Source organism: Magnolia sinica, chromosome 10 (assembly GCF_029962835.1).
Source record: "Magnolia sinica isolate HGM2019 chromosome 10, MsV1, whole genome shotgun sequence".
NCBI lineage: Eukaryota > Viridiplantae > Streptophyta > Magnoliopsida > Magnoliales > Magnoliaceae > Magnolia > Magnolia sinica.
Window position 1 is genome coordinate 64,205,636 of NC_080582.1, and position 26,032 is coordinate 64,231,667.

General features: G+C 41.7%; 1 protein-coding gene across 1 annotated transcript in view; it reads left to right on the forward strand.

The window, feature by feature from the left end:
- The window catches only part of LOC131216883 (AP-2 complex subunit sigma), a 28,859-nt gene extending 14,719 nt beyond the window's left edge, over nucleotides 1–14,140 (forward strand). The window contains exons 4-6 of the mRNA XM_058211482.1: nucleotides 4,233–4,406; nucleotides 11,785–11,844; nucleotides 13,770–14,140. Coding sequence (XP_058067465.1) covers nucleotides 4,233–4,406; nucleotides 11,785–11,844; nucleotides 13,770–13,811 — 276 coding nt within the window. The 3' untranslated portion in view covers nucleotides 13,812–14,140. The remainder of the gene's footprint in view (nucleotides 1–4,232; nucleotides 4,407–11,784; nucleotides 11,845–13,769) is intronic.
- Nucleotides 14,141–26,032: the final 11,892 nt, after the last annotated feature.

Here is a 26,032-nt window from a genome sequence, read left to right on the forward strand (position 1 = left end):
TGTTTCTTTCATTTCTCCCCAATGGACTATTGGGAGCTCCCTTGCTCTTTCTTTCTTTTGCTCTACAGTAGCCTAAAACCTATTTGCCTGGCCCACAAGCTTCATCTTGGCGAATCGGACTCGATGAGCATCCGACATGTCATACCACTCAAAATAATGGTCTATATCCGCCAGCCAGTCTAAAAAGGCTTTAGGGTCTAAGTGGCCATCAAACGTAGGGACATCTACTCTAACTCCTTTGAGGAGTTGCGCATCTGGGTTATATTGATCATGACGTACCTCGCGGGGTGGGTGCACGGGTCCGTGCCTATGACTAATTCTTTGGCCACCTCCATTCTTTGGTCTAACCTCTTGACCACCTGCCTGAGATTGGGCATCTTCCCCAATGGTGGGGTTTGTCTAGGCGAAGGCCTTTAGTTGGGTAACGCACACATTAAACTGCCTAAAGCGTTGGTCCATATGTTGTTCCAAGCGCTTAACTGCTGGGTCAGCTTGTTCATTGACTCTTGCAATTGCTCCATGTTTAGTGTAGGGTGCAAGCCAAAACTACAACCCGTACGTGTGGGCATACAACCACTAACTCAATCTAAGGACCTACTATGACTATATACTTAGATAGGACTAAATGCTCCTATAAGACTCTATATGGAGAAAACGACACAATATTACTCAATTTCCAGCAACCTATTTGTCCAAAAAATCTGTCAACAAAAAATCCAGCAAAGAGATATGCGGATTTTCTAATAGCAGAAAATTCAGCAGCCTATATCAGAAATTATGGACCTCTAACAACTCTATATGATGATACTTAATGCATAATGGACACAAATAAACTAAACCCTAAACATGTAATGCTTTCCCCTATAAAAAAACCTTGAACTCTAATACCAAATTTGATGTAAGACATGAAATTCAAGTATGATGTGCAAGATTTTCAGGCTTTAGATCACACTAGTTCAGAAACAATTACATAAAATTCTATATCCCACACAAAAGTTCAAACACTCAATTAAGGGGAATCTTATGGGGATTCAGGCTTACACATGTTAGGGCTGGATCAATTAAAATTATAGACCAAACAAGAATTAAAAGAGGGTAAATTCATCTACACTTGCACAGAAATAATTTTCCCAATCCAAGGGATTCAAAAATTTCAATTCGGGGAACCCTAAGGTTGAAGAAAAGGCATAAATTTGGAGATTTGAATCATTAAGAGTTAGGTTTAGGGATTTTGGGTGAAAGAGGAGTGAAAGAGAGGAGAGAGACGAACTAGAGAAGTACTGCACGTGTGGACAACAGCAATGGCCCAGACGCAGGTGCGTGTGATCCTGGCTGCACGTGTGTGGGGCCCACTATTAAGAAAAAATCCAGCTTGGCCCTGGTCGGCCAAGGGTGGACTCCAAAACTCCCAAATTTCAGCTCGATCCAATGCACGGTTTGTGCGTGGTGCTCCGTCGAAGTTTCAGCCCTCCTGTAGGGCCAAATTTTGGAAATCTGCTGTAGAAAGAAAAACGGCTGCAATAGAGGATGGATTTGAAACGTAGATGATTGTAGGAGGAGAAATATGGATGGAAGAAGGTGGGGGCGAATCCGGATAGGTGTTCGCACCACGGTAGTCAGCCCTTTGAGGAAAGGAGGGTTTCATACCCAATTGAATCTCCACAACTCAGAAATTTAGAGGAACAGAAAAACGCAAAAATCTTATTAATCTTCAATGAATAAAAAGACTACAAGGGGTGTCTATTTATAATAAAACCCTATACCCCAAAACTCGCGCCATGTGCGCAACCTATTACTTGGCGACGAAGTAATAAAAAATAACAATTAATCAAAGCAATCTAAACCGTCCATGATACTCCTAATAACAATAATAAGCAAAACTCAAAGTACTAGATTAATTAGAATAGTGGGTCATGATTATGAGAACCCATGGTAGGATTCACACGATTATCGGGTTCACTCCAACGAGCCAAAACGCAATCCTCTAACTAGGAGGCCCTCCTTGGACATCGTCATCGATCCAAATCAATGGTGGGGCCCTCCTCCTCCTTGTGTACGTGCGTAGGGGGACGTGTGTGTGCGTGTGATGTCCCCATCAAATGTATTGCAAGGGCCAAGGGCATATAATAATTTATTCATTTTTTTATTAATTGCTCCCTATTTTTCTTTTTTCTTTTTTAAATTTTTTGAATATATATATATATATATATATATATATATATATATATATAATGTGCAATCGCATATGCGATTGTGTGATCGCATATGGACACAGGCATTTGCAATCACACGCGATCGCATATGCGATTTGACAACATTGGACCTAACCTATGGATTTGGGGCCTGGGCTAGGAGATAAAAGGGATTAATTCATCATGCTCTATTAGTTCGAGATTTTAGAGCAAGTGGTTAATTGTCTTACATCACAATGAGTCTTCATTTGAAGTTGGTCTTAAGCCCATACCTCGTTATAGATAAATCAACCATTAATCTAGGTAAGGTTCATGAGATCAGAGATGAGGCAAATGCTAAGTTGGAGGTTTGGAAGTCTCTAGAGACTAGAAGCCCAAGAATTAACCGTAATATAATCAAGGTGGAGTATTTTGTATGCCACTTTAGTAAGTAGGTGAGAATTTAGTTAATGATCAATAGATTTCTCAGAGAGAGAGAGAGAGAGAGAGAGAGATCCTAATATCTTTCGCCAATATGGTGCTTTGAAAGACCATAGTGCAATATGCAGCCTTCACTATCAACAACTATTTGATTGGCTATACTATTTGGGTAAACTGCTCAACATCGGTAGAGATTGAGTAATGTTGAGAAGAATGTGTGGGAAGATAAGAAAGGATAAAACTAATAATCAGGTTGCCTTAAGCAACATAACTACCTAGGAGTAGTTCCAATAAGAGATAAAATGCTGGCGAGTAGATTCAGATGGTTTAGTCATGTGCAACAAAAACAGGAGACGACTCTAATGAGGAGAACATTGATTAGACTTGAAGATATGGAAAGTGGATGAAAGGATGATCTGAAAGGACTTGGATTGAGTTTGGCGAGAAGGGTATGAATGGTCATTCATTGATCAAGGTTAGAGCCTTGGAAATGATTGGCGAAGCAATATTCGTAATGTTGACTTTACCTAGTTGGGAGTTGGGACAAGGATATGTTGATCATATGTATGTACATGTGCATGTGCTTATGTTTGTATGTATGTTTATTTATATGTCATGCATGTTTTTGAAAATTGGTTATGATGGGCTATATTGGTCATGTCACATCCATATTAGCCACCCTTGTTACACGATTTGGGTTTGAACTGGTCTGATTAAAAAATGGTTGTATTGGCTCCGTATAGGCTGGCTGATATGTGCTGTATTGGCACCAATACAGGTAAGGGTGTAACTCGAGTGTCAACACATGCCCACCCCACCCAACCCAACCTCAAGTGTAGATACCCAAGGCCCAACCCAACCCAACCCAACCCAATCCAAGGTACTGGATGGTCAACCCTATGGAATTTTGTTTGAGTTGGGTTAGATTGGGCTGGTTGGGTGGGCAGATCAGGTTGGGTCGGGTTAACACTTGCAACTAGGTAACTAATGCTTTAAATGTAACAACTAACCATCAAATAACATCATTAAAGTAATAGAGGAAACTATCAAAATAAATCAACAAAATAAAGTCTATAATTACCACTCATAGACAAATAAAATTAATGAAATCAATAAAAAAATTGCTTATGTTTAGAGATACAGTGAACATAAGGGTTATCACTTAAAGGACAGAGTGGATGTGTCACATATGCGACATGTTGGGCTCACAGAGCTCAGGTGTTGTGTGGGTTACCTTAAACAGATTGTAGATGACTCTGGCCTTTCTGATGGCCATTAATTAGATGTATCAGAATGTATCAGATTTCAAAGTGCATGCAGCCTCCAGCCAGCCAGGAGCAGAAAAGTGTTCATGCTCACCTTTCTCGATATCTGGAAAACAATGACATAGTTTTCTCAATGCGAGGCAACAGAGGAATCTCATGCAGTAACTTATATTTTAGGAATTCTTTAGCTGTAATGCATCATTTTCTTTTACAGGAGATGATGCTATCATTTACCAAGTGGTTATTGCCTAATAATATCTAACAATTTTGTTGGCATATCTTTTGGTTTATCAATACGATCTTGTGGGCATTTCTTTTAGGCAATTTTCATTGTTTCAACATTTTATTCTTGCAGTTCCGTACACACAAGGTTATCTACAGGCGATATGCTGGATTGTTTTTCTCGATGTGTGTTGACATCACAGATAATGAATTGGCTTACCTGGAATGCATCCATTTATTTGTTGAGATATTGGATCATTTCTTCAGCAATGTGTGTGAGCTAGATTTAGTATTTAATTTCCACAAGGTTGGTGCACTTACGATCTTTATCTTTCAGTTTCTTTGTCAGGAGTTCTCACTTAGTAGCTTTTATGCATCATTTTTTTTTTTTTTTGGAATGATAATTGATTGTATCTGATCAAATTTCTAGAATACAAATTATTTCAGCTGCATATCTGACTTTGAAAATTTCTGGGTTTTCTAATCTTTATGGTCATTGCATTCACTAATTCCTAGAACACAAACGTTCTATCATTTTGCTTTAGTTATTTCTAGCAAAGAATATATGTTTGATGTGAACCGATAGGTTTTCTAATCTTTATGGTCATTGCATTCACTAATTCCTTGAACACGAACACTCTATCATTTAGCTTTGTTTCTTGCAAAGTATATATGTTTGATGCGAACCGATAAGAAGAGTCTACTCTCCACGATCTCATCTAGTTTTCCTCTGCTCTTCAAATTCTGTCTTTCTGGACGTATTGATTATATTTCATGAGTATGGGTGTCAAGTATGAATAATGATCAGGTATTGTGGATACTTTAAACTCGAAGTTTCTCATGATATAAGTGTGGCAAAGATCGGCTTCATCCCATATGTGTAATTACATTAAGGTATTCTACAAACAATGGTCACAAGCCAATTGATACAGTTCATATAAATTTTGAGTAACTCATCGTACATGATTTAAGAATCTGGGAAAATTTAGAATGTAAGTCCTGGAAAAGGAGGATCCCTCATCTGCTATCCTTATTTTGACAGCACCCCGATGCATGTCCTTGATGATATTGGGAAAGGGGGACCCTTTCCTCATTAATACCTACAAGATAAGCTCCATAGGTACCTCCATCACTTGCTCACTTGCTCTCCAGATATATAAAACTTGTCTAGAGCGCTGATACCAGCTGTAATAAGCCACTCACTGGTGAAATTTTCCTTATCCTTGTATTTCTAAACCTATATATAGCCGTTTCCTTGGAACCTGAATATCAGGTTTTAGCTGATGACTGCAGCCTTGTGGTTTCTAGTAACATGGTCTGCAATTGACAGCTAGATTTCTTCTGTTGAGTTCCTAGGTCTTGCTACCCTTAAATGCGAATGCATATGGCACTATTATTGGTTATAAGACTATCAGGGGTGTTTCAAAACAACTCTTTGTTGATTGTTTTTAGGATTATAGTGCTGACCTGTCCCTTTTTACCTTTTGCATTCATTGATGATATATTGCTGTATTATAGTGTCTCTAAAATTGGTCAAGGAATGCCTTAATACCTCAATGCTAATGGTATTCTTGGCACCTGTTTATAACCATATGGTACAATCATACAGTATTATCGTGTCTCTAAAATTGGTCAAGGAATGCCTTAATACCTCAATGCTAATGGTATTCTTTGCACCTGTATATAACCATATGGTGCAATCATACATCCAAGTGGTTGATTAATTTGGATCTATGTTATACAGTATGTTCATTTTGTGTTGATTAGTGTTTTTTTCCCATCTAGTTGAAACTCTAAATTAAGTGATTTATGTTTTTCTCTATGTTGAGACATATTGACTTATTTACATGGTTGTCGATGCCAGTGTTTTAAATATTGATGATATCAGCCGATGTATCTTGTATCCTAGATGTGCGATACGATACGCACAAGTAGTGGGATATATCCCATATGTTCGATCCAGTGAGCATTTTTTTTTTTTTTTGATCCTTTATTTTTTCTTTTGTAAATCATGTTAAATCAGTGTCCAATTGTTACAAATCCATGATTTTTCATGTTTTGCATGAAAAATCATGGATTGGAAGCTTCGCTTTCAAGATTCGGAGGACATGGGCCTAGTTGCAGAAAATTGAAAAAAAAAAACAAAATTTCCCAATTTCGCGCAAATCAGTTGCAATCATTGTGTCCAAACATAAAATCAAACATGTATGTAACCTGATGTAGTGATTCTTCTTTTGCTTTTTAATGTATTGCTTGTGTTTCCACAAGTCGTCTTACATTTATAAATTATATGAATAGACTTTGAATATACTTACATCAATTTAGTTAGACAACACATAGATTAAGACCCCATACAAAGAAAACCTATTATGCGCACTTGTTTTTTGTCATGTTTTGATTTATAAGTGTGCATTGATGTGTTTTTAAACAATCATTGAAGTTTCATTGAAAAATATGACCAATTTCCCAATGTTTCTCCATGTTTCTAACAACAACAATACATTATGTGATACAACCGACATATACCATGTGATAATCAATACGTATCTATATCCCAAGGGTGCGATACGTAACGCGATACCAATATTTCGAACATTGGTTGACGCTAGCTATAAATCCATCCCAATATGCATGAAAAATGTGACAAAGCTGGGAGCAAAGATGTTTGATGCAATTGGGCAACAAAATATTCACATTTAATCTCCTTTTTCTTGAATATTTAGCAGTTTATTACAAAAAAATAGAAAAAGATTACGAGCAATATGAAGGGAGTGTGGGATTTTTTCTTCTCCACTATGCATTAAGCCTGGGTTATGCTAAAGTCGGTAGATGTTCTTCTTTGGGCTTGGCATGGCGGTGGAGTTTAGAAAAGTTGGGAAACAGCTTGGCGGCTGTTCATCATGGCTATTTTTTGGGCCATTTGGAAGGAACGGAACGACCTATGTTTATGTTTCTGGAATAGATGCACCTCAGTCGATAATGCAGGGACATTTTCACACCGGGCTCGAGTGGGTTAGCCCGTGGGATGCGGGGACACACTCGAGGTGGGTGACCCATGTGATTTGGGGCCCACGGGGGAGGTCTCATGTTTGAGACTCCTCATCGGGGGTGATTAATGTTTATTTTACATCGGGCTTGAGTGAGGTAGCTTGTGGGATGCGGGGACACACTCGAGGCGGACGGCCCATGTGATTTGGGGCCCACAAGAGGGGTACGGCCGAGGTCCTAACCCATGAGATGTGGGGCCTGGGCTATGAGATAAAGGGATTAATTCACCATACTCTAACAATTCGAGCTTTTAGAGCAAGTGGTTAATTGTCCTGCATCAAATTGATATCAGAGCGGGAGGTCTCGTGTTCGAGACTCCTCACCGGGGGTAATTAATGCATGAATATTTTCACACCGGGCTCGAGTGGGGTAGCCCGTGGGATGTGGGGACACACTCGAGGTGGGTGACCCACATGATTTGAGGACTACGGGGGAGGTCTCGTGTTCGAGACTCCTCATCGGGGGTGATTAATGCGCGTTTCACACCGGGCTCGAGTGGGGTAGCTTGTGGGATGCGGGGACACACTCGGGGCAGGCAGCCCATGTGATTTGGGGCCCACGAGGGGGGTTTGGCCAAGGTCCTAACCCATGAGATGTGGAGCCTGGGCTATGAGATAAATGGATTAATTCGCCATACTCTAACAGTTCGAGCTTTTAGAGCAAGTGGTTAATTGTCCTGCATCAGTCGACGACCTCATCTGGAAGATCATCAATCTTTTATTGGATTGAGTCCCTCATGTAGATGCAGCTAGAGCTGCTTTTAATCTTTTCTATTCTTCTTCGTAGCTTTGTATTCTTTCCCCGCTTCGCGGGCATGCTAATAAATTGTTTCCTCTGAAATAAAAAGAAAAAACAAGAATGATGATGAAGGATCATCCCGGCATGCCGCAAACCCATGAAGTTACATGATGCCAACCCAATCGCCCATAAGATCATCCCTCTTACATCACACAAATTATTGATTCCCAAAGCCCAAGAAATAACTCTACCCTTTTCCCTTTGGAACATTGCATCGGTGGACTCCAACCTGTTGTTAAAAGTACAAATGTTATCTTCTTTCCATAAAGACCACAACACTGCCAGAAAGGAAAGATGCCAAAGGGTTCTCTTCTTTATTAAAAATAGAAAGAAAGGCTTGCTTAAATAGAAATGTTTAATTGTTTCTCCTTTGATGGTTCAATTGCATGCTTAGATGTTTTCTCTTAATTTTTGGATTGCTTGGTGATTCATGGAAAAGATTAAGAATTTGATCAGTGGATGTTAATGCGGTCCTTTTGACATCAGAGGATGTGTAGTATTTATATTTTTTTCCTATTCTATCTTGTGGTGTATGTGGGAAGAAAATAGTAGGATGTTCAGGCATAAAGTGGAGAATCATCAAAGCTTATTCCCCTTCTTATTCATGGTGGTGATTAAAGGCCCTGGAATTTTTTGAAGCCAAAGAACCTCAACTTACTGCTTGCAGTTCTATATATATTGGGGACCATCTCTGTTGTCCACATTAGACCTCCAATTTGTGGATGGCACCTTGGCAAGTTGTGATGCATATATTCTTACACTGCATATGCGGATGGCACCTTGGCAAGTTGCGATGCATATATTCTTTCACTGCATAGGCTAGGGATGCTCGGTGTAGCTTCCTCCACCTCTTCTAGATAGTTTGGGTGAGGACTTCCTCTCACTCTCTAGATTTTTGTCGTTGTTAATTATAAGTACCATGAGTCACAAGGGCTTCCTCTCACTCCTAACCCCCAAGCTTGCCTCCGTCGTTGTTAATTATAAGTACCATGAGTCACAAGGGCTTCCTCTCACTCCTAACCCCCAAGCTTGCCTCCATTTTGTTTTTTTTCTTCTTTGTTGGGGTTCTCTAACTTTTTAGGTGAGCAAGTGATGTTCACACAAACTACTATTTTTTGAGATGGTTATGCAAGATTTTCTATGCTTTGTTGATCAATTATTTGTTACTTTGGATTACAAGGAATTGGATTTTATTGGAACAATGTGAATGTTCTTTTTCTTTTTCTTTTTTTTGATTTTGTTTCTGCAATTAATTGTTATGTTAGATTACAAGTAATTGGATTTTATTGGAACTATGTGAATATTTTCCAATTTCCTTTCTTCATCGCTTTATTTTATTTTTCACTTAATTGTTAATTTTATTTATTTATTAAATTATTATTTTATGTGTTCGGAAGTGTCCTTGTGCTTAGATTTTTGGAGCTTCCCATGCCAGACACTTTGACACTTGGCACCTGTGCCACGTGTCCAGCTGACTAGTAGCTGCTATTAAGTAGATTTTTGTCCTGTCAGTGGTTTTCATAAGCAGTCATTTAATCCTTTTTATTTGCTCCTTTAAGTAGATCTTTTAGTTGAATATTGTCGTTTATGGATTTCTGATTCATCGAACTAATATGGTCCAATATGGGGCTGATACCGATAGGTGATGCCTACATCATATTGTTTTCCAGCTGGGCTGTTATGCCTGCCGATACCGATATTCAGAACCATGCTGCTATCACTGGGGGGGTCGTGCTATTCTATTGTATCGCATGTCTGCAACAAATAGTGCACACATTACTGAATTTGTAAATGCTATATAGGAGTTCCCTACTTCTGAAAGGAAGAAGTCACTAGTCAAGCTGAACTGTTCCCCTTTACCTCAAGAGTATATGGTTTGCAATTGATAAATCCATCTACTGTTACTGGGGGTGGCAAATTGGCTGGGCCAGGCCAATGCATATCCAAGTCCAGCCTATAAACTATCGACCTGAGTCCAGGCCCATCCTAGCCCAGGTCAGGCTTAGGTTGGGGCTGCACACAGTCGAAATACTAGGTGCACTGCTGTTCAGTAAGTTGGGCTGGTTGAGATCGATTTGTCAGGATTTTGGGCAGATGCAAGCCTAAGTCTCTAGCCCATATAATTATTAGGCCTAAAAACTCAGGCCTGGATCCAAGACAAGGGTTTTGAGGCTCTGCCCAAACCCAGCCCATCGTGCCAGGCCAGGCCAAGCCAACCCATTTGCCACCCTAAGTGGGACATTGATATCCAAATATTCATTTCAGGTCTTTTTGCTGCAGTTGCAAGCCTCATCTCTTTGATATCCTTACACATGGCACCACTTTTAGGGCAATCAGATCTGTTAATCTGATGGGGTACCACAGGAGTTAATAACTCAAAGTCACAGTAATCAAGTATCTTAGTCATCATATTAATGGACTGACAATGGATTGTCAAGAAAAAAGATAAGGAATGGTAAGTGGTTCACATTTAATGGTGAAAATTGCAATTTCTTCCTCTGTTCATCCAAATGTAAACCCTGCCATCCTCTCCCTTGCTAAGGAGGGTTCTAGGCTGTCTTTATTAGCTTTGGGAAATTTTCTCTTCTGTTCTTATTTAATAAGTGCTGCCCATAAAAAAATTTGAGATCAACATGATTTTTTGGGCCATTGGCCATCCTACATGCTTGCCCACCTGGTCAGCAGTCATGATTTGTTCTAGATGTATGTGACATCTTCAGTGGAGATGCTGGAAATGGGTGGGCATCCATCTCCCAGGAGGTTCATTTGCCTTCAAGGCAAACGTGCTGCTCTACGGTAGATCAAAACAAGCATGATTTCGGCACCTTGTGCTGGGGTTCCTATTTAGTTGTATATGAAAAAAAGCTCTTAGGTTTTACGAACAAAGCTTGTGTGCAGCTTAGCGTCTGTCTTCCAAGGTTGTTTTAGCATATGAGCTAACAGATACAACAATACATGCATTAAGTGACATTTTTTTAAGGCACGTTAAGCAAGGGGTAGGGCCAAAAGGACGTGGGTGGAAATAGTAAGAAAAGACTTGAGGATCCATAGCTGAACTGAGGATATGGTCAGTGATAGAGTGGAATGGCGTTACAGGATTCGTGTAGCTGACCCCAGTTAACTTGGGATAAGGGCCATAAGGCTTTGATGATGATGGTGACATTGAGTGGCATGTTATCCATCTAGTTATATGGACATTGGCAATCCCAAACCTAGCTCTTGGACTAGTACTATGTAAGTTGCCAACTTGCTACGTTTTCTGTTTCGATGGTGCATTCTGAATTTTGGGTCATTAGCAGTCTGGATCATTATTTTTGGAAATCCGGAATTATGCTTTTGTACTTTTACTGTTGATTGAGTTGTACTGTAAGTTTATATTTTGGATGTGGCTATTCATTCATTGATTTAGGCAATACCATGCATATGATATAGCACTATGCAGTAATAATAATAATAATTGTATTTGTCATTTCGTACATAATTTACAATATCGATTCATATATAAAACTATATTACATATACTTGGTACATGTACTGGAGTGACTGAGACAGTCCTACCCTTTGCATACTAATTGGAGGAAATAACATACTGCATACCTGGTCCTGTACCACATACCGGAGCAACCTGCAATCCAAGTAACCTTTTCTTGGAAATTCTTCTTTCCAGTGGCTTTTGCTCTTGGTTTTAGATTCTTATTTGCGATCTAATCTTTTAGCTATTAGTTAATGTCTATTGGTCAATATTTTATTACTTCCATTTCCATTAAAGAAATACACATTGTTATTACTGATATGGTTACCGTCATTGCTCACCATGGTTCTGTTTTTTATATGTAAAGGTGTATCTAATTCTTGATGAATTCATTCTTGCTGGGGAGCTGCAGGAAACAAGCAAGAAGGTATGCCTTTTTCAAGTTTTCTATTATTTCCAACATTAGCACATTGTCACGTAGCACATGGTGTGATATTGGCGGCTCATGTGGGGTGCTTGAAGATGGACGGCTGTACATGCGGTGCATGTATACCAATAGATCATAGTCCATCAATCCACCAGCATGGTATGGTGTCTGGGGCAGGGGGCACAACTTTTCCATGTTTTTTGGGACACGGTTCTCTCCCCAACGGTCATATTGTTGGGCACATCTCTCTTCAATTTGCTTGGTTTATGCCACAAAATGCTAGAGAAACCAAGGACATTTAATATTATACCTGCAAGGTTGTGTCTTTGCTACCAAACAGGCCCTTAGGTGTGTTTGGACTTTGGATCTACAATTGACTTAGGTTGCAATAACTGAGTTCGGAAGTTAAAAGATCTCAAAATTTTGGCTTCTGACTTGAAGTAGTCACAATTTGGGACTGGTTACTCACTCTGAGCAAAGTGGGACTAGTCCCAAGATTCTCAACTCTTGACATTTTTACACATAGACTCACACCCACACACCACATGCGTACTCGAACCCATGACCTCAGTGTTGAAACGCACCCTGTCTACTACCGAGCCATGAGTAGGGACCCATATAGGCCACATGTATATCTAACAACACCATTCCTGATTTTATGTCCATTTTCCTCATACTGGTGTGGCCCACTCGACATGCGGATTAGCCTGATTTATGGGATATGGTGTGTTAATGGTCAGCCTCACCTATTTATTAACCCAGATCTCGCACACACGTGCCACATTGGCACATCTGCCATGGTCACTTCTTCAATCTGTTCTTGCATGAATAGTGTGTGCATTCCTCATGGCAATGATGGTCAACTTCTACATGCAAATGCAGCCTTTAGTAGGCCTGCTCATGTTTAATCTCAGTTTGAGAAGTTTGGATCTGGTATGCATATTATAATGTTTAAAAGGTGTTATGAGCTCTACAAATCCTCGATTGGGGTACTTCGGCAATGGATCCAAACCATCCAATTCGTGGATCACTTCTTGGAGGAGCAAAAATGAAAAGTCCCAGTTTGAAAGTTTATAATATCTGATTCATCACTCATTTCTGGCCTAATAGAAAAGTCTAGAGCAATGGTCCAAAAATAAGTCTTTAGATGAAATGGTTAGAAGCAGCCAACCGCTGCAAATTTTGAACATTGGCCATCCATTAGGTGGACTTTGATCTGGTTCATTTGGATGGACCAAAAGATTCACCATTCTTAGTAGTTAGGGTGATGCCATTTACTTAATGGCACTGGGCGCACATCGGACTCAAGCCTCTTGATAGAAGTTTCCAAGTAGTGGACAACATGCTGTCTTTGGTAAGAGAACTAGTGCATTTAACAAGTTTTACTTGTTTTACACCCCAAATCAAATGGAAATTAAGGAAAATGGATTTCTGACTAGCTAAATTCATCCTTATAAAACTAGGATTTTTGTTGCATATTTCTCATTATGTTTGCACAAGTACAGATACTTCGGAAAAACAAGTAGAAGACTTGGATCAAAAGGTAAAGATAAATGCAAACAGGAGTCTTAAAAGTTTTGAGTTGATCCTTCTTGACTATTGGCCCAGAAAAAAAGACCATTGATGGAATGGTTGAAAGACCTGATTATTGCGACTTCTGAACATTGGCCCATCCATGGGGTGGCCTATCGGTTGGTCTGTCCGGATGAATAGCCACACATTTCCCAGTCTCATGAGTCAAGTTTATATGTGCTATATTACTACAAGTACCCCTCTTTCAAAAATATCCAGAGAGAGAATGCCCTTGCATTTCATAAAAACAAAAAAGAAAAAAAGGAAAAAGAGGAATCCATTTCACATAATACCAATGCATTTCAAAGAATGGAATACTAATCCTTATCATTACTGTTTTGCAAATCTGACAGGCAATCATCGAAAGAATGGGGGAGTTGGAAAAGCAAGAGTGAGCTGTAGAAGAGAACGTCCGAAAGCTCTCGGTTTGGCATTGTTGTTTCCCTATCCAATTTGGTTTCTCAACAGTTTTCCTTCTGAGGTATGAGGGGAAAAAAAAAACAGAAATATCTTGGGTGTGTGTATTGTTCTTCACTCGAACAGTGAGTAATTGCAGGCAGGACTTGAGCACGTGAGAGCCAGTGCATACAAACGTAATATGCTAGTTCAATGGGCTTTGCGTGCCTTGTTGTTGCGCGAGGTTGTTGCATGTCAATTTACATATTATGAATTTGAGATTGCTAATTCTTTTATCTATGATATTTCATGCCCTGAGTTTCTCCAAGTGGATCTCATGGCGTAGTGGTTCGGATCAATTATCTGATGGAAAGGCCAACCATGGATGAATGATGCCCCAAAAATCTCATGGCTTCGACATTCCATAACTAACTTTTTACATGAGTGGTCAGCAGTGGCTGGAAGGTGAAAAAAAAGGGCAGCAGCTGGGTAAATGGAAAGAAGGACGTGATATTGGATGGAGAGATGTTTTCTTCAGACCTACAATTGAGTGGTTAAGATTGTCCTGTGGAGGGGATTTGGGGGCATGGTCCATCCACGTGAGCCTGAATAACTTACATGCAAAAATAGCACTGATCAGATTATCTTATCAATCCTTGATTTATCATCTGTATTTTCCATAGCCATCCATTTTTTCCAAGCCATGGGATGGTTACGATTGCCTAACAAAAGTTATTCTTTAGAATCATATGCAACCCATGATGGGCCTTAACAAATAGATGGATCAAATATGTTGATCGGACCTATATATATATATATATATATATATATATATATATAATCTTGACTGTCCATATCAAAGGCCATTGATCAAATGGTTAATATTAGTCAGATCGATTGGATGTTACACGGTAGCCCATGAAATGTTTGTTTGACTTAATGAACGGTCTAGATCAATGAATTGGCACCTATGCAGCTGCAGCTAGCATTACCACCAATCAACCATCTTCTCCTTCCCATGGCAGGGGCATTTGGTAAGTTCCAGTGCCTGCAGGTGCCGCAAATTCTCCAACATGATAGGGTCCCCGATTTTGGACCGTCCGTTTAGTGTGATATTTAGACTATGATCCATCCGCAATGGGGCCCAGTAAATTGGACAGTCCGGATTTGTGCGCATGTATGCTTTGTAGCACTCAGTGAAAGCTCTGATTGCTGGATTTCGACTTCATCCTTGAACAAAGGATCAACGGCGATATTTGCTGTTAATAATATTTTTGAAAAGTGGGGTAGACTACATTAATGGTTGGTCACCGTTTGCAAGATGGTGATGGATTGTCCATTGTTGACGTGGCATTGCATGTGTGACATCGACTCCATCCAAAATTCTGTCCTCATTCATGGATTCGATGTCCTTGGGGGCAAAAATCTCAGTCAGATCTATAATTCTGGGGGCGAAATTCAGCAAATCCGTTAGTCAGGCGAAACTCAGCATGATGGGATGAAGTCAATATATACAAAAATCAAATCAGCGTGGCAGGAATCCCATACCACGTGAACTTGTACGTTTTACAAGAAATTTACATTGCTCCAGTTGGTGTGGCCCATCTGAGTTTTTCCATCGGGCTGATCTTTTGAGTGTACTGTTCAAATGAGGATTACCACCTGATGGACGGAATAGATTTACTTATACAACATGGTGGGCCCCACAGAGTATGGATGTTTTCTGCGCCGACCTTAAACAGTTGTACACGATTCTGGCCCTAGGAAGATATCCCACCCAAAGCAACTTTTGATTAGTGGTCAGTAAAATGTCTGAGCCTGTGGGATTCAAAAGTTTGGACCTTTTTCATTACATGTTTACGCATTCGATTCCCACCAATTGAACGGCTAGGATTGTCCACTAGCGTGACTTTTGGCCAATCCAATAGCGTGAGTTTTGGATTATTTCATCCAACTGAAGTGTGCCTCACAACTTGGTTTCTCTAGGTTAATCTGCATCTAAGTAACGTGTGCATCAATCAAACAAAGCGCCATCGTTATTGGTATTGCTAGCACACAAAAGTCGGTTCAAACTAGTATTTTGACAATCTGCTTTTCCAGCACTAATATTTATCTCTCTAGATTTCCAACGCTTCAAACTCTCTACATCCATCTACCAGACTCTCTACTTTCTACTCTTTGCCTGCTGCAATTACAATCCACATACGTCCAACAACGATTTTCACAACAAAATCAACTCTCATTGTTGTGGAAACCCCATTATACCAGTTGTATTTTGTACCAGTCAATGGTTCCATCGGACCATTGCGTCACCTCATACGTACACTCATTTGCATGTTGCAGGTTTAACACTTGGTGAACATACTGAAAGTTTTCAAGTTTTATTTTTGGTTTAGGACAGTGATCTCCTCATGAATAGAGAAAATATAAAATTTCCACTCTTTAATACCTTTTGCAGCTTCAAAAAGGACTAGATTTTTTTATTTTTTATTTTTTATTTTTTAATTCTTTCAAGTCTTCGAACTCATTTACTAGGGTGTACACTCCATCCAAATGCTTAGGATTTAGCCTTCCAACGAGCAACGATCTACACGGATGAGATCTCTTCTATACCATCTTTCAATTGTGCATGATAGTCATGTTGAGAATAATACGAAAATAATGGTTTTCTATAAATTATAAAAAGCTGACAAAAGATATGAAATTAGGACAGGCAGAAACATGTAAGGAACGCTGTCCTTAAAGCATAATTTGCCCCTACTCAATTAGATTGAGTATTTTGAAAGGTCACAAGCAAATCGCTTCTAGAATACGACGAGCCTAATATGGATCTGCGTTCAGCAAACACGAAAATCTACTAATATAACTCTATTACACAATTTTTGGCAGAAAATAAAAGAAAAAATCCCAGACAGAAAAAGAGAAGAAGAAATATGAACAAGACCATTGCACTAGTTAGTTCTTCTGCAAATGGTTCAGATGAACCGTTATAGTGCGAAGTGCAAAGTGTACCACTAGCGCCTCTACAGCCACATTGCCTCACATGCCCATGCCCTCGCACCGAGCCCGTGCCCATGCCTGAGCCCGAGCATGAGTGTGAGCGCGCGTGCGGGTGTTCTAGTGCTACGCATTGGAACACACTAGCTCCATACTCATTGGACCATGTGGGAAAATATTATAATACTCCACTCTCCACATTTATAGTAAAAAACTTTCTTCTCCTTTTCCAATGTGGGACTATTTGTAAAACACAAGAAAAAGGTATTTTGCAAACCTTTATATATATATATATATATATATATATATATATATATATATATATATTAAAAATATATTAAAAATCAATATATATATCAATAATCCCTCACTTGATTTTTTTTAAAATATATTTTTTCGGAAAAAATATTTCTGCCAGAATAAAAACAGCTTATATGTATAAAGAAAGATATCTTTCAATTTGAATCTTCTCTTAGTATAAGTATCTCAAAAATCTATTGAAATAACTGGTAGCCATAGCGTTGAACAAGTTATTCATAGAAAATAGAGCCGGAGAAACCACAAGCATATTCACTATGAGTATTTTAGAGTTCCCACAATCTTGCTTAGCACCATTTATGGCTATGTGCTCATCCTACTTCATGAATGATCCTGAGAGAAAAACTCCAACTCTTATGAGAGACGGCACAATTTCTACGTTTACATTGGTGAAATCTTTTCAGTGTCTTTGTTACTTTAATAAAAATGTCCTTTAGACTAGATTCCATTAAGAGTTCTACAACTCAACCCTCTTTCGTAACTCTTAATAATTATTTATTATAGATGAGGCGTTAAATAATTTAGTGCTGAAAACTTTCTACATATCAATAACTTGTTTTTACCCATTAAACCCGAAATTAGAGATTTTCTGATTTTAGATTAGGTTACCATCATTGGTGGAATTTTGGTTGAAGAGTTTCAATCTCATCCCTCTAGATGCTGCTTTTACTATCTCTTTCGGTAGAGGTTTAGTAAAAGAGTCTGCTAGGTTGTTGATTGATTTTACATAGGAAATAACAATGATTCCATCTCGAATCAATTGTCTGACATAATCATGTCGAAGATTTATATGTCTAGACTTACCATTATATGTACCGCTATAGGTTCTAGCTAATGTGGCTTCACTATCACAATGTAGTGACGCAGCCGATATAGGATTTATACAAAAAGAGATTTATAATAAAAGATCCCTTAGCCACTCAGCCTCTTTACCTGTTGCAACCAGGGCTATAAATTCAGACTTCATAATTGAGTACGTTATGCAGGTCTATTTTTTGGATCCCCAAGATACAACTGCACCTCTTAGGGTGAATACCCACCCTTTTGTGGACTTGTTGTCATGCCCCAAACTTGGAAACTGGGCTCACAAAATTTCTAATTGCCGAATCTGACGCTGACAGCCTCTGTAGAACCCCATTCTCGACTCCCAGAACCCATTTACCAAGTTTCGATCCTGGGATCCTACAAGGAGGATTTCAAATATGATTTGATTCGTAATGAGCATAACCATAAGCATAACCCACGAACAATAACCACAAGAACACCATCACAAAATCCACTATGATCAAAAACTTTGAGTACATTGTGTATGAAAAGGAAATACAATATAATGAAAGTAACAAAAACTCTAGAAGCTCGACTGCACACTCCAACTGCGGTGAGACTATGGCTGCATCCTTACGTCACCTGCACACATCAATCGTGCATAAGCTTATAGAAAGCTTAGAGGGTGGTGTAAGTGTGTGCGTAATATGCATGTGCTCAGAATGCAATGTCAGAGTAATGTAAAATCATGCTAATAGGTACATGAATGCAATCAACCGTACCAAGGCTATGCGGTGCAAGATATGAATGATATCGGCCATATCAAGACCATGCGATGCGAGATACAACTTAAGCATGCTAATTCTCATCCAAATCCTCATACAGCTCATCAAATATCAGTACAGTTCTCATTTTGGATAATTACCGGGGTCTAGTACACTCTACGTCAGCTTGCCACCTCTATCCGAACACACAACTGAGAGAGTGGAAGAGACCTCACTATCCACCTGCCAATATCGGGCCCAGCTCGTTAATAGCGGATTCATTCCTCAAGCTGGTCAAACTCAACCTAGAAATTTCTCCCTCACTTAGGCGGGTAAGGTCACACCCCTTTCCAACCGACCACGACACAGTGGGAGACGCGATCTACTGGTATACGGCCCTCGCGCGCTCATGTATCCACTCGGTCTCGACGTTGGAGTCATCCTCTGGTACCATCGGGTTTAGGGATTTTCACCTAGAGACATCTATGGCGCACCAATTCTAGAAACAGTATTTTCGGTATCCAAATCCGTCCATCCATGATGTGTTTGTGGAGGTTATGGCCCTGATGTCGTTAAGGCATACAGTAATCACAATCACACAAATGCAAAGTACATGAGTCATGCAGTCCAATCATGCATCAATCCTACGCATACTGCACGCTCATGTGGGATAACTCTGCCTATCAGGGAGTTCCATAAACCACCTGTACTATGACATATGCAATGACCAACCACATCTCATAACAAACATACAGATGATGTGAATGGGCATGTATCATGATGCTATGTTGTCACAAACTCATAATCGGTAACGGTATTTGGTATCGGCAATCGGCATCGATAATCAACCTCGACGCAAGGCGAGATCCATAGATGGGCGGCCGATGATAGATCAATTAAAATCAATGGGGCCCAAGCATTTGGGTTAACCCACTAGAGAATGATAAGGAAGGGCCTAACAAGGCCTAAGGGAAGGTTACAATGTGGACGTCCAACCATCATTGCCCATCAATGTAGACCTTTAACTAACATTGCTCCCAAGGAATGACACTCATTGAGCCAATCGGATAGTGGCCCATGGCCTAGCACAAGGGCCTAATATGCATCATCATGGGCCTCAATTATATCAAAGGGGACGAATCAAGTGGGCCGATACAAATGGGTCGAATCGATGGGCCGAGTCAAATAGGCCGAGTCGAATGAGTCGGGTCGAATGGGCCGAGTCGAATGGGCCGAGTCAAATATGCCAAGCCGAATGGGCCAAGTCGAATAGGCCGGGTCGAATGGGTTGAATCAAATGGGCCGAATCAAGGTTGAATCACTTGGGCCTATCAAATGGGCCAAATCAATTAGGCCTATAAAATGGGCCGAATTAAGTGGGCCGTATCAATTGGGCCAATCAAATGGGTCTAATACATATCACTATGGGCCTCTACCCATGGGCTCCAAATAGATCACAATGGGCCTCAACCCATGGGCCCCGAATACGTCATATTAGGTCTCTTAAGTACAAAAAGTAGACCGCACTACTTGGGCCGCACCATTCATCCAACTATAAAGATCATTTTAGAGCATTATCCAAACAATGAATCAGATCAAAGGATCACCTGGACCATACCACAAATAGCAGTGGTGATAATGATTCCCATAGTTAAAAATTTAAAGGGAAAACAAATATCATATTAGCCCAAAACTTCTGTAACCCAAAAGTGGTTTCAATGGTGGGCGTTCAATTCATTGTTTTATGTGGTGTGGTCCATCTAATATCTGGATCTGCCTTATTTCTCCTTCCCAAGCATTGGTGCAAGCTAGCCAAATGGATGGACGACTTAGATATGTCACATACATCAACGGTGGGTCTCGCCCGTCCAGCGCAGTGGTTGGTGTGACAAGACCCATACATCATGGTGGCCCCACACAATTGGATGGACGGCTAGACACAAACATCAAGGTGGGCCACTGCACGGACAGTGCAGGTACACACGTACCATGGTGGGGCCGTACATGGCAGATGAAACACGTACACTATGGGGGGTTCCACCAGATAGACGGACGGCTGGGAGGGAGCTTCCATGTGCAGTAGGGTGCTGCTGCTGCAGCTGGCCCATCATCAAGGCAGATGGACGGCTTGATGAAACACATATCTCATGGTAGAGCCCACAGATGAGTGGTTGGCGTGGATGAAACCATGCATCACGTGTGGCCATCCAACATCGTCCGGAAGTGGACGGTGTGGATACAACACATATGCCAGCAGTGGGTCCCACATAGGTGGGCCATCCCACCTCCCTTTCTCAATATAATATAATATAATATAATATAATATAAACATCACTAAATGCCCACCGTCCAGACTCTCTGGACGTTCTGGACAGTGGAGATCTAACGCATAAAACGTGGTGGGTCCACACGTGTGGCCACCACAATATCTATATGCCATATATATATATATTAAATTATTATTATTATTATAATTATTATTATTATTATTGTCCAGTCCAGCGTCCAGCCCTGGACGGGTGGCGTGGTTATGAACAGAGAGGTGGGTCTCCACCGTCCAGTCCCTGGACGGTGGATAAAATACTTTCATCATAGTGGTCCCACATCCAATGGGCCACACGTGTTGGATCAAGGTGATATTTGTATTTACCTCCATCCAGGCCTGATCACTGGATGGTATGGATCATACATTAAGGTGAAATTTCCACCGTCCACGGTGTGGATCTAAATCGTTCTTCAAGGCGGACCGCAATAGGAAAATAGAGAGAGAGAGAGAGAGAGAGAGAGAGAGAGAGAGAGACACGATGATGGAGGGACCCTGCCACTATGGGACCCTCATGTTTACAACATATACATCATAATGGGTCCCACGTATAAGAGGGCCCTCAAATGCAAATCGATGGTAGATCACCCACCTATCGGCCTCTTTCTTAGTCCTTTAGCCTCCTTGGCTCCTACGCTCAACTTTTGACGGTGGATGATGGAGTTTTGATGGTGGGGATGAGAGATGAGAGGGTGAGCCACACTTATTGTTTTGAGAGAGCTTGGGAAGGCTTGGACGTGGAGTGTTGCTTGGGAGGTTTGAGAAATGAGAGAGAGAGAGAGAGAGAGAGAGAGGATGAAATGATATGGATGGGTGTTGTAAGGAAGGGATTGGAGAGGTAAGGTCTTGTTTTAAACTTTTGTAAAAGAGGGATGGGTAGGGGAGAGAGAGTTAACTTTGTGGAGAAAGAGAGATGGGTGTTGGTACTTGAGGTATGGAGTGTACTTGATTTATACTTGACATTGATTGATTGATTGATTGATGGGACATGTTGTAGAGATTCTATCGGAATTTACAACGCGCGACGTTTCTTCAGACTAAATGCGGGTCCACATCTTCTGACCTGGGTATCGGATCAGTGTGCGAGTTGGAGCGTTGGAACCGCGGCGACGACGCGGTCGTAGGAGTACAAGTTTCGGGTCGAGCCGACTTTGGTATGCAGGACTCGACTTAGGATCGCGCGCAAAGGTCTTATACAGGTCGAGGGTTGCTAGAATTCGACCGGAAGGACCGCGGAAGCGTAGGAATGGTACAATCTAGGATACGAGCCTTACAACTCTTCCCTCTAAATAAAAATTTTATCCTCGAAATTTACAAAATCAACGCAACTAGACGTAGCTCATAAGGAAAGAGGAAACATAACATCATCATATAAAATCGGAGACAACATATAAAATATAACATAAAATCAATCATCAAAGAGATGGGGATAGCACTCTCAAATCTCGGCCTCGCGCTCCCAAGATGCCTCATTAACAGAATGGTGACCCCACTGAACTTTCACCAAGGGAATGACCTTGGTCCGGAAGACCTGCTCCTTCCGATCAAGGATACGAACTGGCTGCTCAATATAAGAAGCGTTCTCACGAACCTCCAACGGCTGCCAATCAATAACAGGAACGATGTCTAACCCACACTTCCTTAGTATAGAGTCATAGAAAATCTTGTGGACGCCAGACAACTGAGATGGCAAGGCAAGCCAACAGGCCACGACACCAACGCGCCCAGTGATCTCAAAAGGTCCTATGAATCTCGGGGCAAGCTTGTCCTTCGCTCCAAATCGAACTACGCCCTTCATGGGTGAGACCTTGAGATACAATCTGTCCCCTACTGCGAACTCCAAGGGACGACGCCGACGATCAGCAAAACTCTTCTGGGGGCTCTGAGCTGTGCGTATCCTCTGCCTGATAATATTGATAGCCTATAACGTCTACTGCACAAGCTCGGGACCTAGGAGACACAGCTCTCCGACCTCAGTCCAACAACCAAGAGATCTGCATGGTCAGCCATATAATGCCTCAAAAGGAGCCATACCAATGGTCGCCTGATAGCTGTTGTTGTATGTGAACTCAGCCAATCGCGGGTGCTCATCCCAGCTACCCCCGAAGTCAATAGCACAGGCTTGAAGCATATCTTCAAGGATCTGGTTGACCCTCTTGGTTTGGCCATCGGTCTGTGGATGATACGTGGTGCTTAGCTACAAATCAATGCCCATCGCTCTCTAAAAGCTCCTCCAAAACTGAGACATGAACCTCGGGTCTCGGTAAGAAATGATCGAGACTGAAACGCCGTGTAGTCTTACAATCTCCTCGATAAATAACCTCGTAAGCCGGTCTAAAGGCCAAGTCGCACGAATCGCAAGAAAATGTGCTTACTTTTTTAGACGATCAACGACGACCCAGATGGCGTCATGACCATGCTGAGTTCTCGACAAGTCCATGATAAAATCTGCAGATACGTGCTCCCACTTCTACGTCGGGACGCTCAACGGCTGCAATGGACTAGGGGGTCTCTGATGATCGGCCTTGACACGCTGGCATGTGTCACACTCGGCCACAAAACTGGTGATCTGGGGTTTCATCCTCGCCCGAAAATACTGTCTTCTTATATTACGATACATCTTCGTCGAGCCAGGGTGGATAGAAAACCGCGATCGATGTGCTTTAGTCATAAGATCTCTGCATAACTCAGGAATATCTGGGATATATAATCGGCCTCTGAAGCGAAGTCCACCATCAGAACCAATCTGCCAATCTGTCTGACTCTCAAATGTTGCCTCTGCTCAGTAATCCTGTAACGACTTGTCTGTCTGCTGAGCCTTGATCACCCTTGTAACAAGAGAGGGTTGAATCGATAGGCTTGATAACTGAACGATAGAAGACTGCAGACCAAAATCGAAGTTGTACTCTGCTATATCCTCAAGCATCCTCCACTCCTGAATCATCTTATGTGCCACTGGGCCTCATGGCTGACGGCTGAGGGCATCTGCCACCACATTTGCCTTGCCTGGGTGGTACTACAGGTCAAAATCATAGTCCTTCAAGAGCTCCATTCAGTGTCTCTGCCTCATGTTCAGCTCGGACTGAGAGAACAAGTACTTCAAGCTCTTGTGGTCGGAGAAGAGCTCGAACCTGACCCCATAGAGATAGTGCCTCCACACCTTAAGCGCGAAGACGACTGCTGCCAGCTCCAAATCATACATGGGGTGGTTTAACTCATAGACCTTGAGTTGACGAGACGCGAAGGCAACAGGCTTGCCGTGCTGCATCAGGATAGTACCTAAACTAATATGTGAGGCATCGGTAAATATAATAAATCCATCACTCCCTGAGGGAAGAGTGAGGACAAGAGCAGATGTCAGACGGTCCTTCAGCTTTTCGAATGCCTTCTCACATGCGTCAGTCCAAACAAAATCTGCGCCCTTCCGAGTCAACCTGGTCAACGGGGCTGCAATACAGGAGAAGCCCTCAATGAAATGCCGATAGTATCCCGCTAAACTAAGAAAACTACGGATCTTGGACGCAGTCGTGGGCTGGCCCCACTGATGCACTGCCTCAACCTTTAAGGGGTTCACTGCGACACTCTCCCTCGTCACCACGTGACCGAGGAACCTCACCTTCTCCTGCCAAAACTCGTACTTCTCCAGCTTCGTATACAGCTGGTGGGCACGGAGGGTTTACAATGGGATCTCCAAATGCTGCATATGATCCTCACGGGTCCTCGAATATATCAGAATATCATTGATGAAGACCACAACAAACTAATCGAGATATGGACGGAAGACCTCGTTCATCAACTACATGAAGACCGTGGGTGCATTGGTCAGTTCGAAGGACATGACCTGAAACTCAAAATGACCATAACGCGTCCTCAAAGCCTTCTTCGGGATGTCCTCCTCTTGGACTCAAATCTGATGATAACCGGAATATAGGTCAATCTTCGAAAGAACTGTGCACCCTGCAGCTGATCAAATAAATCATCTATCCTCAGGAGCGCGTACTTATTCTTGATCGTGACCCGGTTAAGCTTATGGTAATCCACGCAGAGCCTCAACGAGCCATCCTTCTTCCTGACGAAGAGTACCGACACTCCCCATGGAGAACTGCTTGGACGGATGAATCTCAACTCATACAACTCGTCCAACTGTCACTGTAGCTCACGCAACTCCATCAGTGTCATATGGTATGGGGCCTTCGAGATAGGCGCGGTACCAGGCATAAGATCGATCTGAAACTCAATATGACGGCGTGGTGGCAATCCTAAAATCTCCTGAAATACATGGGGGAAGTCACAGACAATCAGCCACTGATTAATACAAGCGACAACAGCCCCCTCAACGGCGAAGGACATCAAGCAAGATAACGACTCTCCTCGGGGATCTGCAACGAACTGAAACTGCAGCAAGCATGGTACGTAGAATGTGAATGTCCTCGTGGAACAGTCCAAGATGGCGTGGTACTCGGCAAGTCAATCCATGCCCAAGATAACGTCAAAATCTGACATCGGCAGCACATACAACTCGGCGGGCAAGAAAATCTCTTCCACTAACACGGGGCAAGATGAACAAAAATGGCCCAATACTGTGGTCTTACCCAAGAGCATTGATATGATCAATCCCTCACTAGCAGATTCTATCGGTAATCCAGTTGATCGGTAAAAAATCTCAGACATAAATGAGTGCGAAGCACCGGAATCAAATAGTACTTGAGCAATACATGCAGAGACTGGAAGTATACCCTTAACGACTCACCCAGATGACTGCGGGTCCTGTTGAGCCGCATAGAATGTAGCTTGAGCTGGCTGGGGAGGTGCTTGTCCCCTTGGAGGATGCTGTTGCTGCTGATGTCGCTGAGGCACTCGAAACTGCTGCATCTACTGTTGCGGTCTTGGAGGCTGGTGCTGATGTTGCTGTTGAGGGGGCCTCGGTGGTGGGATCTACTATCGCTGCTGCTGTGGAGGCTACTGCAGTGCTCTCAACTGCTGCTGTGGGGGCTGCTGTGGTGCTCTCTACTACTGCTGCTGAGGTCATGGACAATCCCACCTATGGTGTCCT